Genomic DNA, 15,908 nt, shown 5'->3' with positions numbered 1-15,908 from the left:
AAAAAATTGGGGTTTTACTATAGAGGTATGGGATCTATTATAAACAAGTATAAATAATTTCACTGGCATCAGGTCAAAGTCCAAGCAGGGACAAACCCTTGCTGTGTTTATTTGCGAAAGTGCAACGTTTCAGGATAAACCCCTTTGCCATGCTTGTTCATAAACTCCATTTTATCCAAATAATCCAGATTTTTGAAAATTATTTCCTTTTTCTCTGTAATAATAAAACAGTACCTTGTACTTGATCCCAACTAAGATATAATTAATCCTTAGTGGAAGCAAAACCAACCTATTGGGTTTATTTAATGTTAAGGATTTTCTAGTAGACTTAAGGTGTGAAGATCCAAATTACAGAAAGATCCCTTATCAAGATAAACCCAGGTCCCGAGCATTCTGGATAACAGCTCTCATATCTGTATTTATATTTTTTGTTTTGGAATCTAAAGAGCTTACTTACCATAGTAAATAGGCAGCAGTGGGAAAGTCATAATGGAAAATCCATACTAGAAGACCTAAAAAGATATATTAAAAATAACGCCTTCTTAGCATTGATCTGATTCTTGGATGCTGGGGTCAGTGTCCCTGACAACCAGGCAGCAGTTTGCAGTTAGGTTGGAATGAAACACGAATAACATACAAAACAAACAACAAAGACCAATAGAAACAAAAATGAAACCGAAAAAGGAGGAGGTGCCTGTCGGCAAAATACTCTGCAGCTCCAGAGAAACCAATGCTGACCGCAGCATGTAGCCTAATAAGTTTCTAATTAGCCATGCTGCATGTGGATGTTATATTAATAGAGCAAATGATGCATACATTGTAGCATTTCCCTATGTGAAATATCCACAGTGTAGGATATTCTCAAATATGCAAAGCATCACATTAAAGAAGAACTGAAGCTTAACTTAAAAAGTAGGCTAGAAATGTTATGCATTATGTTTTGTGCTTCTATACCAGCCTAAGGCAACCACAGACAGCCCTGTAGTTGAGCAGTGCCTCCAAAGATGCCCTAGTAGCTCCCCATCTTCTTTTCTGCACATGCTCTGTGCTGCTGTCACTTACTGAGCGTAGGGACTTTTATATCAGGCTCTGATCTTACAACCCAGGCCTGGACTGGCAAACTGTCAGAGAGGCTGCTGTAAGATGCCATAGACAGTCACTATTTGTTTAGACTGATGGGGCTGTTTGGCTTCTGTGTAGTTGAAATGCCAGGGCCTATTATGACTCCCAGTCCAGGCCTGTTGGGATATCACCATTGTACTTACAGTGGATTATACAGTGCTGCTTCTCCGACTGTAGTGCTCATATAACATCACATGGGGCCTTGCACCTGATCCAAACTAAGATATAATTAAACCTTACTGGAAGCAAATCCAGCCTACTGGGTTTATTTTATGTTTACATGATTTTCTAGTAGACTTAGGGGGTTATTTACTAAACTCTGAATACAAAAATTCCAAAAAATTTGTGGTTTTATTTTTATAAAATCGGACTTTTAAAAAAAAAACAATTTTTCGGGAATTTATTAAACCCAGAGGATGGAAAAGTCTGAATTAGAAAATCCAGCATCTCAGACCTGTCGAGGTTGCATATAAGTCAATGGGAGAAGTCCCAATGATTTTTTTGATGTGCGCTGGGTTTCATGCAACACCCTGAAGTTTTTGTGCAAAAATCTGAGTTTTAGGGTGAAAAATCCCAAAAAAAACCCCAGTGAAAATCGAATGAAAAATCTGAAAAAATCGTGAAAAACACATTTTTTCCCCGCAAAGCAAATTTTCGGGAAAATGTAATAATAAATAAGCGCAAAAAACCTGAGTGGATTTGATCGGAGTTTGTAGCAGAAAATAATGAGATAAATTCGGACTTTGATAAATAACCCTCTATAGGTATGAAGATCCAAATTACGGAAAGATCTGTTATCCAAAAAGCCTCGGGTCCCAAGCATTCTGGATAACAGGTCCCATACATGTACTGTATATTATTACGGTATATGATTGCTTGGTACTCAAAGGTTACTTCCCTTGTTATGATGCACTTCCTAAAAGTCACTAAACTCATCCCTAAGAGGGGCTGGTATAGGTAACTAATCTGTTATTGCTATTAATGCTAAATTTTAATTGGAGTTTAGGGAGCAAATAATGTGCTGGTGTAAGGAACCCTGGTGGTCTAGTGGTTAGCGCTTACCCTGGTGGTCCAGTGGCTTTCTCCTGGGCATGCGGGGGCGCCCGCCATGACTCCGGTGGGGACACCTGCTGCATGTGTCCTTCTTCTTCCAAGTCCGGTCTTCCTATGTCGCGCGGGCTGGCACGCTTCCTGGTTTATGCGCCGGCGTGATGATGTCACGTGCAATGGCGCGAAATTTAAACAGTATAAAAGGGGAATTCAAGTATCTGCACACTGCCCGTTGTTAGGTTCAATTTAGCTTGTTCCTGGGTGCTTTCCTATTTGAAATCCTGATTGATCATCTTGCCTGTCTGTGACTTCTCTGATTTCTCCATTTCTGATCCTTGCCTGCCTGTTAACTCCGAACTCTCCAATCCTGACTATTTGCCTGTCCACTGATTATTGTACGCTCTCTAATCCTGATTCCGGCCTGTCTGACTATTCTAATCTGCCTGTGCCGGTCCGGCCTGCCTGTTCCTAGTGGTGTTCTTCCTTCCAGTATCCTTGTGAGACGATCGTGCCTCTTTGCTTGTCCAGAACCGTTAGCTTTGCTCCTCTCTCAAATAAGACCTGGTGGCATCTGATTAGCCGAGGGCTCCTCCCGAAGTGAAAGGCAGCGGTTAAAGGCAGAAGTGGGAGACCAGGGGGCCTAGCTTTGGTTCTGGATATAGGGTGCCAAACGTGACAGCTGGACAAGTCAGTGGATAACATGGTAACAAAGCAAGAAGCACAACAACAAAATCAAATTTGTAATGCTCTTGATTGTGGATACAGGGATGGAATGGAATAGGGCAAATAAACATGACAAACAAAAAGTTCCGTAAAATCTTTTTTTTTTTTTTACTCGTCAAATGGCCAAAGTACATGAAGAACCATTGTGCGTATGAATACAATCAGTATGGCCACAGGCATCACCACTTCTCAATCAGCCAGAAGCACCTGAAGTTTTGTATCTGTGTATCTAGAACCCCTTTGAAACATTTGTAGTGGGCAGAAAATAAAACAAAAAGAAATTAAAAAGAAAATCACTGAGGTCACGTATAGAATTTCAAAGAGGAAGAAAAAAAGAAAAAAGTTGAATGATCTGACAGTATGATTCCGAGAATCCATTTGGGCAACACAAACACGTAATATGGGAACACTGCAAGGTGTAAATACAAAGCTGGTGGCTGTGCCTAAAATGTGAATGTCCATAGCTAAAGCAATCCGTTCCACACTGCAGTGGGATGCATTAACACATTCCCAATAACTGCTCTGTATACTGGAAGGCACTTTACTGACTGGGTGAATAGAGGCAGAGAAGTTTGTGCTTGTTTTAAACCATTGATCCCCAACCCCTTGTATGTTGCTCCCAGTGGCCTCAAAGCAGATGATAATTATTGAATTCCAGGCTTGAAGGCAAGTTTTAGTTGCATAAAACCAGATGTACTGCCAAACACAGTCTCCTGTAGTCTACCAGTCCACATAGGGGCTACCAAATAGCCAATCACAGTCCTTATTTGGCACCCCCAGGATTTTTGTTTTCATGGTTGTGTTGCACCCCAACTCTTTTTACAACTGAATGTGGCTCACTGGTAAAAAAAAAAAAAGGATGGGGACCCCTGTTTTAAACTTTCAGTTCATTAGCAAGTCGCATTGCTCCCATCACAGTTAGCTGGGAGGGGTATTGTCCATGGTAGATAAGAGCCTGGTCAACTGAGCTCTCTGTGCTGAAGTGATGTGCTGAGTCATGTGAACAATGCAGTCCATGGCTACTTCTGGGTTAGCTTGAACCAAACTGTGGACAGAGAGAATGAAAGCCAAGTAAAAGTCTGTTAATGACCACACACAGTTCACAACAAGACATTTATATATACAAAAAACATGTATTTATTAACAGCTGTAGACAGATTTTGAGCCCTTAAGGGGAGGCTTTTCAGGAACCTGACATTGCATTTAAATGGTACTTCATTCATTGTTTCATTCATGAATAACAGGGATTGTTTGTCCATATATTGCAATATATTTAAGCTGGCCAACTACGTCAAAGTCATCCCATATCTGGCCAGTCCTACGCTTAATTTTATCTGATTCATTAAGAACTCTATTGCTTCATTATACATTTTACAAAGGGACGAATACGTTTTACCTGCAACTTACTTGCTGCTTTCAAAGTAAACCTCCATACTTGGCTGCCCTTTTATTAGACACCAGTGGGATCACCTGACTATAGCTGGGAAGGGTGGGAGCTACAACATGGAGCTGGTCACTGCTCCTGTATAAACTATAACAAACAAAGGAAAGTTGTGCTCACCACTAGTTTTTAAAACCATTAGGCGGGGGTGCAATGACGCTGTGACCACAAAATACATATAGTCAAATACAAGAGTCCTCTGCACTCAACCCATTATCAATATATTTAAGACAGAGACATTTTGTGCATACAGCTACTGAAAAATGCCTTACCCTTTAAACAAAACAGGGATTGTTTGTCCATATATTGCAATACATTTAATCTGGCCAACTACGTCAAAGTCATCCCATATCTGGCCAGTCCTACACTCAATTTTCATCTGATTCATTAAGAATTCTATTGCTTCATTATACATTTTACACAGGGATGAAGTTTTACCCACAACTTGCTGCTTTCAATGTTAAAATTCCCAAACATGACTGCCCTTTTATTGGCCACCAGTGGGATCACCTAACTAATTTTTAAACCATTAAGTGGGGTACAATGACTGACATACAGTAGTTGTATTTGTCTGTGTGAATTTTGTGGTCACAGCCTCATTGCACCCGTGCTTAATGTTTTTAGATTAGTGGTGAGCACGACTTTCCCTTGTTTGTTATAATTTATACAGGAGCAGTGACCAGCTCCATGTTATAGCTCCAACCCTTCCCAGCTATAGAGAAGGGCAACCACGGTTGGGAGTTTAACCTTGGAAACAGCAAGTCAGTTGCAGGTAAAACTTAGGGGCAAATTCACTAAGCGCCTAACGCTAGCGTGAATTCACCAGCGTTGGGCATTTTCGTTACTTCGCCGATTCACTAATGGACGCTGGCGTAACTTCGCTACTGTTACTTCGCACACTTACGCCTGGCGAATTTGCGCAACGGATGTAACTACGCAAATTCACTAACGCGTGCATTGTTCTGAACGCTACCTTTTACGCTAGACTTCCTTCGCCACCTCAGATCAGGCGAAGCGCAATAGAGTAGATAGGGATTGCTTCAAAAAAAGTTACAATTTTTTCTAAGTCCCAAAAAACACTGGCGTTTTTTCTTTATTATGGGTGAAAGGCTGAAAACGAGCGAAATTTTTTTTGGGACTCCCCTCCTTCCTCCCTACATTTCCTAACTCATGGCAACTTAACTATACAGTGGGCACATGTGTAGGGCAAAATAAAATTTTATTTGATGTTTTGAAGGTTTCCCAGGCATTTGTAGTGATGCTACATATACCTCCATTGTAACTTGAATTTGGCGCCGCATGCAAATTAACCATCGCTAGCGTAACTTTGCTTTGCTTGGCGAATTAACGCTACTACGAATCTTAGTGAATGTCTCACTGTGTCCCTTCATAAAATGTATAATGAAGCAATAGAATTCTTAATGAATCAGATAAAACTGAGCATAGGACTGGCCAGATATGGGATGACTTTGACGTAGTTGGCCAGCTTAAATATATTGCAATATATGGACAAACAATCCCTGTTTTTTCTTAAAGGGTAAGGCATTTTTTTAGTAGCTTAAGGCACAGAATGTCTCAATGCCCGAGAAGGACAGGCAAAATGAAATACTTATCTCCCAGTAATGTACACCCCAAGGCCTCTGCAATCGCTAAGTTAGCAAGTAACACAGTCCACTGTAATGATCTGTAATCCTTGTCCTCGTTCGTGGCGCTTATTTAGGCAGGCAGGAACATCTTGAAAAGGTAACAGGCGCTTCCTTCGCCTCCTTATCGCATTGCGCATGCGCGAAAAAAAAAACCAACTTCACCCCAGGAGCGCGTCACTACGGACGTAGCGCTCTTTAAGAATCAGCGCCAGCAGATCAGTAGTGGCAGCACGAAGACAAAGAATTACACGAACGCGGGTCAATGATGACACTCGCATATGCAAATTAGCAGGTGCGCCATCTGGATTTAGAGCAAGGAAGCGCCGACGGGACTTGTGCAGTAGATAGAAATTACACCGAATGCGCATCAAGGCTGCCTCTGACAGCAGGACACAAGCAGACTGTGTCCACCGCTGCAGTCTGTCTAGCAGTGCTACTGCTTCCACTAAATACCATGGAGAAAACTTTTAAAAGGCTACGTAAATTGCTTTGCCACAAGCCTTGGATTAGAGGCTTATTTATAATTTGACTTTCCTTCTCCATTAAAGGAAAATTCAAACTTTAACTAAAAACCCTACCCCCTAACCCAGGGGTGACCAGACTTTGTTACACTAGGATCTACTCTCGACACCTGGCCCCCATCAGGAGATCTACCTTGATAGCGTGCGGCAATTTAAACCACGCCCATTTTGTGACCACACCCCTAATTACCATGTTCATTTTACAAAATTTGGCAGGTTATAAAAGTATGAACACACTCCCTTCCCCTCCGTGCTTGCTGCTCTCAGCCCTCCTTCCCCTCTGTGCCTATAGCCTGCCCTCCCTTCCCCCCCATGTCTGTGCTTGTTGCAGCCCACCCTTCTGTGTCCGTGCTTGTTACAGCCTGCCCAGGGCTGGATTTACATGGCAGGTGCCCCTGGGCCTGGTGTCATTCATCACCCCCACCCCCTCCCTTTTATTCTCTCAAATTTTCATCATTGGGACTAGAGCAATGGGAGGCCTCTCCACAAATTCGGACCCGTTTACCCCTCCCAAAAAATGTTGCAGTGTAGTGATATGCCGCCTGCACTTTGAGAAATCATCTGGTGTGAGCAACCATGTTTACTGAAATACACGTGCATTAATGAGCAAGCTGGGGAACGCATTTATTATGTGCATGACCCAGTGCAGGTGGCTTTACACTTGTGGGAGGCAATTTTTTTAAAAAAGAAAACCTGTTTGATGCGCTAGCTTTTGATGTTAGGTTTCCTTTTGCATATCAGTTTTTGTGATATACTTTAATCTCATATTGCCCCACTTCTTTAAGGCATGGACTACTAGTTAGAAATGGTAACCTTTTAACAACCACATAACAAAGGGAGTCGAGTGTAATAAATAGACAAAAAACGGACACAGGCATTCAAAAACGCAAAAACAATCAGAGCAAGTGAGCATTTTCCTCAAAACCTCCCATTAGAATGCAGAGTTTCTTCAAGAAATTTTTTTATTGGGAATGCCTAGGGGGCAGTGGTTTCTGACCTTTAATGCTTTCATATTCTGGAATCATGTATAAGGGAGACTGGCAAAATTGCTACTTTAAAAAGGGACCAATTGTGACTGCTAATCGTTGTACTTAGTATTGTCCCGCAATTGAAAGTAATCATATTACAGGACATATCGTTAAATACAGCGTTTTCTATTAGCACAGTCAAATTTCATTCCCGCACAATTCCCTCCTACTGTGCGCCAGGGCTGTGCATTCATTAGCTAAAGTAAAGTATGTACAAATGCCCATCTGTATGTTTACTTGGTGCAGATTCAGGTATGGCAGTTCATGGCAGCCATCTTCCAGCTATTCGGTAATCTGAGACCGAGACTGGCGAAACGGCACCTGTGCAGAGATTGCTGAAGTGCCGGAAGAAGACACGAAGAACCAGAACATGGCTGCCGAGAACTGCGATTCCTGATTCTGCACCGAGGGGTAAGTAAAAAGTTAGGGGCATTTCCCTGGGGGGCAGCTAGGCTGGTGGGGAGGAGGGAGGGGTTTCTACCTAAAGTAGGGGGGGGAGGGTTTTTTTAGTTACTGGTTGAATTCTCCTTTAATATGTTGAGTGCAGAGGACTTCTTGTATTTGTGTATATCTATGGATATGGCTGCTAGGTCTGTGAACCAGATATACCATGACTTAAAAAAGTACACCACTTATGAAATAATTATACTATATACACATACATATTTATATATATTATAAATGTTTGTGTCTACAATCAACATTTCATGTTATCTTTGTACAATTAAAAGTAGGGGTTAAATGATTTGCAAGTCTTCCCATTCTACACAGTGGGGCTCATTTATAAACACTGGACAATTTTGCACCTGGGCAGTAACCCATAGCAACCAATCAGTGCTTAGTTTTTTCAATCAGCTGCAGGTTGAACACTGAAAGCAATCGTCTAATTGGTTGCAATGTATTACTGCCCAGGTGCAAATGTGTCCAGTGTTTATAAATGAACCCCAGTATGTTGTTAGCACTTACCCTCGGATATGTTTCAGAGCGTAATCTTTTTTTAGGTATTTTATATTCTCTCGGATTGCAGATCGGGCCTCATCTTCTTCATTTAAGTGCTTCTCCAACCACTCCACCACAACCTGGTTATTGTCCCATAGGTAAGTCTGGAAGTAAAGGAGATGAAGAGTGAGAATAGATATAAATAAATGCTCTGCCTGCAGACCACATATTACATAATATGTCCGCAGTCTCCTTAGCACAGTGGTTTCCATTCTGTCCTTCCTTTCATGTTAGCCAGCCTAAAGACCAGTTAGGTTGAAAGCCGATATCCTGATACTTCAGGATGCCCCCTGTAAAAGTCAATTTAAGTGAGACTTTAAGGGTAGGACTACATGGATGTTTTCGGCGCGATCCAATTCGCTGTGACAAAACACCAGCGACAATTCACATGCGACGGAACTAAGGTAAGTGAATGCATTGTAGGATGAAGTCACATAGTTGATCCGACGCGACACGACTTTTGGATGCAGACACTGCACGCTGCTTCTGCATCTGACAGTCGTGTCGCGTCAGATCAACTCTGCCACTTCATTCGACAATGCATTCACTTACCTTATTTCCGTTGCATGCGATTTGTCGCAGGAGTTTTGTCGCAGCGCGTCAGATCGCACCAAAAACATCCGTGTAGTCCTACCCTAAGAGAACACTTACTTACTATCCTAACTATAGCTGAATGACTGAACATCCCCTTTAATGTAATGACTTTTCTTGTCTTTCTTCTACAGAGAGAAAGGAATGGTGCAACTGTATATAGTAAATGAAATTGTGCATCAGTGAGACCCTAGCAGCCCCAGGGTCTGCTGTTTTTATTGATTGTGACTAAAATCATAACTTTATAAAACATCTGTTGATTCCATAAAGTTGCCCAGTTGAGACCAGTTCCAATTACACACTAAAATTCATTCTTTTGCTTAAGAGATGTTTATTCTACTGAGCGAATGGCAAGAAAAGTATATGAGAAAACGACACCTTTACAGCCCCTTCGGTCTCCATAAACCAGCGGCGCAGCATAGACTGGATGTGAATGTCGCTGAGCTCACTGTTGGCATGAAGGATCTCACTCTTCACCATTTCTTCCAGTAGAAGGCGCCGCAGCCTCCAGTAAAGGAAGGATCGAGCATCCTTCCATTCCAGGATATCCTTAAAATAAAGGAAATCATTCATTATCCTATAATGCCAAGCAGTTGTTTAATTGCTTATTATGAATAATAATATACTGTATCTCTTACTGTGATGACGCCTTTCTCCTGCATTCTGCCTGGTGTATCATGGAGATCTGCAAATCGCACTGCAACCTGGTGGTAAATAGGAAGTAGCTGCTCCTCTCTCAACTTTAGCTTCTTCTCCAGCTCCTTCCTTTCCCCCTCTGTCAGCTCTGGGCTACCTAATATGGAGAGGAGAAAGAAAGACAGCCAGTAAATACAAATACTTGTATGTAGCAGGATTCCTTATTGATTTGTATAGTGAGAAATCTGCATGAACTAGAGTCTTTAACTTACATAAATATGGTATATCTATATACTCACCAAGCTGTTCTACTATTTGGATATATACAGGGTCTATCCTTCTCATTGTTTTAATCAGATCTTTCTTCCTAAAACGAATTTCAACTGTGCCCTCTGGTTCCAAGACACCTCCCCTTTCAAAGCAGAAGAGAAGAACTAATCAGCATTAAGCAATGCCTACACACAGATAAAAGCTAAACTTAATATGCTATAACTGGCAAATAAGTCGCCAATTTGGGTATGCACAAGTTGATTTAAACTGGAGAAAAAAGGCTCAGATCCTGCTATCTGGTATATACCTAGAGATCTGTCTGTCGCAAGTGAGACCACAATAAATCTCTAGTTTTGTCTATACATGTGTTTTTGCAGGTGCAAATATCCAAGTGCATTGATACTGTGATACTTTGAAACATTGCTGAGCCTCACCTGCTGTCTTTGTCTGCATACAATTCCATATAGAGGGGGTTAATAGTTGGGTCTATAACAACCCATGAACCACCCCTCAGCTCAGCATAAGGTGGTATGTACACCAGCACTGGCTGCTTGAACTCACGCAGGCTGTCCACAATATATGCTCCAAACTTCAGCACTTGGTCATACATGTCTGCAAAAGAAGATGGGAGATCCCATGCTAATAGGTAAACACATGCCCTGAGCTTCTTCATGCTCAGTGATTTGCACCAATCGCCAAATCAATCAATTTTTGACTGAACAAAGCTAATTATAAAGTTGACTGAACAAAACGTATTGCTTATTGGTTGCTATGGGTTACTGTCCAAAGTGCAAAAAAAAAGACAAAAAGCCAGGGTGAAGCATGCCCCTTTCTTTTTCTTAAGGTGCACTCCGTTGCTCAATAACTGCCCTGCCACCCACTTACTTGCTGCTAAAGCTTGTAGTGTATGGGTCAGGGGAACTACCATGCAGCAACCCCAAGATCTGGGCCCCCATAACCACTGGGTCTGCAGTGTGGTATTTACACCAATGCTGACCCACAAGACTAGTCTCCTCAGTGGCCACTCTTCCTCATTTTTCACTTCAAGAGCATTTTGTTTTATCACAAACTAGAAGTTTCCAGCCTTGTAAGAGAATGGAATAGTATCATATTAAAGAATGCGTATTTGAAGCATCCAATCAGATCACATCTCAAACTAGATCACTAATGATGACAGACCTAGAACAAACCAAAAGTTTCCTATGTTGGTAATAAATTCCCTAATAATAGAATACGGTTTACCTTTCATTCCTCCAGAAAATCCACGCCAGTTTGCAAAGATAAGAAGCGGCAGCCTCTCCTTGTTGAAATCCATTATTGCTTGGGCAGTTTTAAAGGCAGAGTCTGGGAACCAAACTTGTCCAGCTTGCTGAATGATCTGACAACCAGAACCAAGTACAGACACTAGATTAGGTTCCCTTGTATATGTGAAATAGAAACCAGCTACACAGTGGATATGATTAGCTGGATCTTTTATTAAAAGGACACACCAAAAAACATAAAAGTTCATATTCTATCTGAAAATAATATGCAAGGATTAGTAAGGAGAGTATCTGTAGAACAAACATTCACTGTAATCTTCTGTATATTAAGCGAATATGTGAATTTTAAAGCAATACTATATACCAATTAGGGATGCACTGAATCCACTATTTTTGATTCGGCCAAACCCCTGAATCCTTTGCGAAAGTTTCGGCTGAACCGATTCGGATCCCCACCCCTAATTTGCATATGAAAATTAGGGATGGGAAGGGGAAAACATTTTTTACTTCCTTGTTTTGTGACAAATAGTCACGGGATTTCCCTCCCTGCCCCTAATTTGCATATGCAAATTAGCATTCAGTTTGGCTGGGCAGAAGGATTTGGCCGAATCCTGCTGAAAAATCCTGGCCAAATCCCGAAACCCTGGATTCGATGCATCCCTAATACCAATGAAATAAATAATTCAGATAATTCAGAGCACACAGAGACATGCATGCATACATCATAAATATGTTCCCCTCCCCCACACACTAACCTTAGCTTCAGAATCCAGATTTGCTGGATCAGCAGGCACTGCCATTTCTACACTTCTAGTCTCCACAGCAATTACACCTACTGGTATTCCACCAAGTCTGACACAGAGAAGCAAAGTTGGAGAAGTTAGACACTAGAACCATTAGTCGCTTTTTGAGTGGGGGAAAGAAAAAATATTTTTCCAGCCTTACCGTGCCCTGCCCACAACAACAGTTTGAGCCCAACGCTGCATAATCTCCATAAAGCTTCCATGGTCAAAAAAGCCTCTCTGCCATTCTCCTTTGATAGCTACAAAATGACAAGAGTGATCAATGTGGTAGAATTTGACAGAAAACCAAATGTTAATAAAAGATCCATAGAATGGACTTACTTGGATGAGCTCTCCCAGCAAGCATCCAGCGAGGGTCATAGGGAGCCTTGGTTGGCATGAACTCGATCTGGCGGTCAACTGGGTCCATAGGAGGAATAACGGGCACAGGACTTTGGTTATCCTAAAGAAAGAACACGTTATTGTTATACTTTTTTTATACAGGGATTCGACTGTGCCACAAATCCCAAGATGTGGACATTGCCTAGACTTTGATGGATGACAATTCCAGGCATGATGTCATTTTGACTTTGTCCAAGAGAACTGCAGCACCACCCCTAGGGACAACACCCCCACAGTAAACTGCTGAAGAAGCCGGGTGAAAGGATTTTGGCAACTCTGCTTTTTAAAGGAGAAGGAAAGCTAAAATCGTCAATTTGTTAGGCAACCCCCTGTGATTCTAGTAGTTTAACTGCTACCCTGGGCTGCCTGGAGTTACTCTTCTACTTTAAAAAAACCAACCCAAAATACTGTTCGAGGAGCGCTGTGCCACTGTCTTGTTCCGGTGCGCCAAACATCCATTGTGCCTTCTCGAGCTGGATACATGCCCAATACAGATATTAGCAATGAAGTCCTGTACTGCAAATGCAGTTTCCCGGGATACCTTAGACACCAGAACAAGATGGCAGTATGATGTGTCTCAAACAATACCTGGGCTGGAGCTGCTCTTATTCAAAAAATATACTAGCTGGTTTTTACCTTTTTAATTCTCCTTTAAATGAGAACTAAACCCTAAAAATGAATATGGTTAAAAATGCCATATTTTATATACTGAACTTATTGCACCAGCCTAAAGTTTCAGCTTGTCAATAGCAGCAATGATCCAGGACTTCAAACTTGTCACAGGGGGTCGCCACCTTGGAAAGTGTCTGTGACATTCTGAGTGGGCTCTGAGCAGCTGTTGAGAAGCTAAGCTTAGGGGTCGTCACAAATTATCAAGCAGAAAATGAGGTTGGTCTGTAATATAAGCTGATGCTACCGGGCTCATAATTAAATTCTGATGCTAATTGTACTGGTTTCCAATTTTTTGGATGTGGTACAGAAAGACTAGATCAGAACACATTATCCCTGTCTCTAATTTTTTTCCCTATCTTTTGAGACACCTAATTTGCTAAGAAGGCATTTCCTAACTAAATGACAAGTTAGATGGCAGGAGCAGGGGGCGTGTCTAACCCCCGCCCACATGACTGCAGTAACACCAAATGCAGTCAGTGCTGTGTTCATGGGGCAAACATAGTTCTCCGTTATCCTAAACTCTGCGGCAATTCTGCTACCAGCACTGCAGCAAGCAAACTGCAAAAAACTGTTTTGTTTTTTTTTGCAGTTACTAAATGTCTCCTCAGAAAAAAGGATTAATTGATGGTTTTAAAAATAGGTGCAGTGGACCATTAAACCACTGACACATGTAATGAATGTCAGAACTGTACCTTTGGCATGTAGGAAAGCCACTGAAGAATGGTGTACACTCCCTCAAAGTCATCAGGTACCATTGTGTGAGACACTCCATTGTTGCACATGATCTGTACACCACCAAGCTGGTTATTTGATGTGTACACCTCTCGACCTAAAACCTGAAGAACCCAGAAAATACGTTGTGATTCAGCAGTTACCATTTAGTAATAGGGACAGAATCCAATTCCTGTTCCAGTATGTTTAGGATGGTTAGAAAAGACAGCAGCCTAAGAACATCATTGCAAACATATGTAGACTGTGTCCTGTTTGGAATTAACCACAAGCTCTGAATGCTGCAAGACAATAAAGCTAACCACACTGTCACAACACACAAAAGTAGCCCAAATAAAGAAATGAATTCAGTCATCGACTGAAACAATTTTAGTAGTCCCTCTGATTAATAGGATCTACACAAATAGAGGTGTTCCTTGGGGTGCAAAACAAATACTCTTTCCTCCATTGTACCTAAGATGCCTTTTGAGCATGGCAGCAAGAACTGCTTAAAGTGGACCTGTCACCCAGACATAAAAGCTGTATAATAAAAGTCCTTTTCAAATTAAACATGAAATCTAAATTCTTTTTTTTATTAAAACATTCATAGCTGTTGTAAACTGATTTAAAAATCTCAGCTGTCAATCAAATATTGTCTGCCCCTCCTCTATGCCAGTGGCATAGAGGCGGGACAAGTAATTACTTTCACTTTCCATTCAGCACTTCCTAGATGTCATTGCTCTCCCTGCATTCCCTCAGTTCTCTTAATCATTTAATTGTGTAGCCAGGGCATGGGGATGGACATCAGGTCCCCCATTCTGGTGCACAAACAAGACTTTGAGATGATGCAACACTTGCCTTAATAACAGTGTCCACAAAATGGCTCCTGCCGGCTTGCTATAATTCTGAGTTCCCAGACTGATCGAAATACGATAAAAATAATTTATACAGCGTAATTAAAGTTTATTTTGCTTAACTAACTAGTATTTGGAATAATTTTTTTGGGTGTGACGGGTCCCCTTTAAGTGTATTTACTTTTATGTGTTATCTTGTTTCTCTACACAATATATTTCCTAGTATTTGTATCATGGATATTACTTCCTTATCTTATTTGCTTTTAAAGAGGCGGTTCACCTTTACGTTAACTTTTAACATGTTCACGAGTTTCATAGAATTGGCCATATAACATGTTAAAAGTTAACGTAAAGGTGAATACCCAGAATACTGGTGCCCCAGACATCCATTGTGCCTTCTGCAGCTGGACAAATGCCCAATACAGATATTAGATATTTTTTGAATAAAAGTAGCTCCAGCCCAGGTATTGTTTGAGACACATCATACTGCCATCTTGTTCTGGTGTCTAAGGTATCCTGGGAAACTGCATTTGCAGTACATAACTTCATTGCCAATATCTGTATTGGGCATTTGTCCAGCTCCAGAAGGCACAATGGATGTCTGGGGCACCAGTATTCTGGGTATTCTCCTTTACGTTAACTTTTAACATGTTGTATGCCAATTCTATGCAACTTTTGAATTGCTCATAATTTATTTGAATCATTTAATAATTTGCCTTATTCTTCTGACTCTACCAGCTTTTATTTGAAAATAGGAACAAAAAACGTATTTTTCTTTGATGCTACAATTCTATCACTATTGTTACTTTTTATTATTTGTCTTTCTGTTCAAGCCTCTACTATTCATATTTCAGTCTCTCATTTATAACACTGCCTGGTTGCCAGAGTAATGTGGACCCTAGCAACCAGATAGCTGCTGAAATCCCAAACTTGAAAAATTCTAAAAAAAAAAAAAGCCAAATAATAGTAAAAGAAATGAAGACCAATCACAAATTTTCTATGAATATCACTCTCTACATCATACAAACCCCTTCAACTATTTTAAACTTTCGTCATTTCACTTTACTTTGGTGAGATTTGCATTCAACATTTGTATAGCAATTGTTTTGGTTGAAAAGTACTATGTAGTATAGCCTCAGGAGAGAGAGAGAGGCGTAAAACCATAAGAACTGTCTTCCATAAGTTATACGGAAGTGAAGGG

The 15,908-nt window shown here is 41.0% G+C and overlaps 1 protein-coding gene across 2 annotated transcripts in view; it reads right to left on the bottom strand.

The window, feature by feature from the left end:
- Positions 1–2,904: 2,904 nt before the first annotated feature.
- Positions 2,905–15,908, bottom strand: part of LOC108715603 (acetyl-CoA carboxylase 2) — an 80,679-nt gene continuing 67,675 nt past the window's right edge. For both annotated transcript variants that reach the window (XM_018260915.2, XM_018260923.2), the window contains 11 exons: positions 13,838–13,981; positions 12,414–12,534; positions 12,235–12,331; positions 12,045–12,141; positions 11,270–11,405; positions 10,462–10,639; positions 10,057–10,169; positions 9,760–9,914; positions 9,500–9,670; positions 8,498–8,634; positions 2,905–3,940 (listed from right to left, as the gene is read on the bottom strand). In XM_018260915.2, coding sequence (XP_018116404.1) covers positions 3,814–3,940; positions 8,498–8,634; positions 9,500–9,670; positions 9,760–9,914; positions 10,057–10,169; positions 10,462–10,639; positions 11,270–11,405; positions 12,045–12,141; positions 12,235–12,331; positions 12,414–12,534; positions 13,838–13,981 — 1,476 coding nt within the window. In that variant the 3' untranslated portion in view covers positions 2,905–3,813. The remainder of the gene's footprint in view (positions 3,941–8,497; positions 8,635–9,499; positions 9,671–9,759; positions 9,915–10,056; positions 10,170–10,461; positions 10,640–11,269; positions 11,406–12,044; positions 12,142–12,234; positions 12,332–12,413; positions 12,535–13,837; positions 13,982–15,908) is intronic.

This window comes from Xenopus laevis, chromosome 1L, assembly GCF_017654675.1.
Source record: "Xenopus laevis strain J_2021 chromosome 1L, Xenopus_laevis_v10.1, whole genome shotgun sequence".
Taxonomy (NCBI): domain Eukaryota; kingdom Metazoa; phylum Chordata; class Amphibia; order Anura; family Pipidae; genus Xenopus; species Xenopus laevis.
The sequence above is the reverse complement of the archived record's forward strand: the minus strand, read 5'-3'. Positions and strand labels throughout refer to the sequence as shown.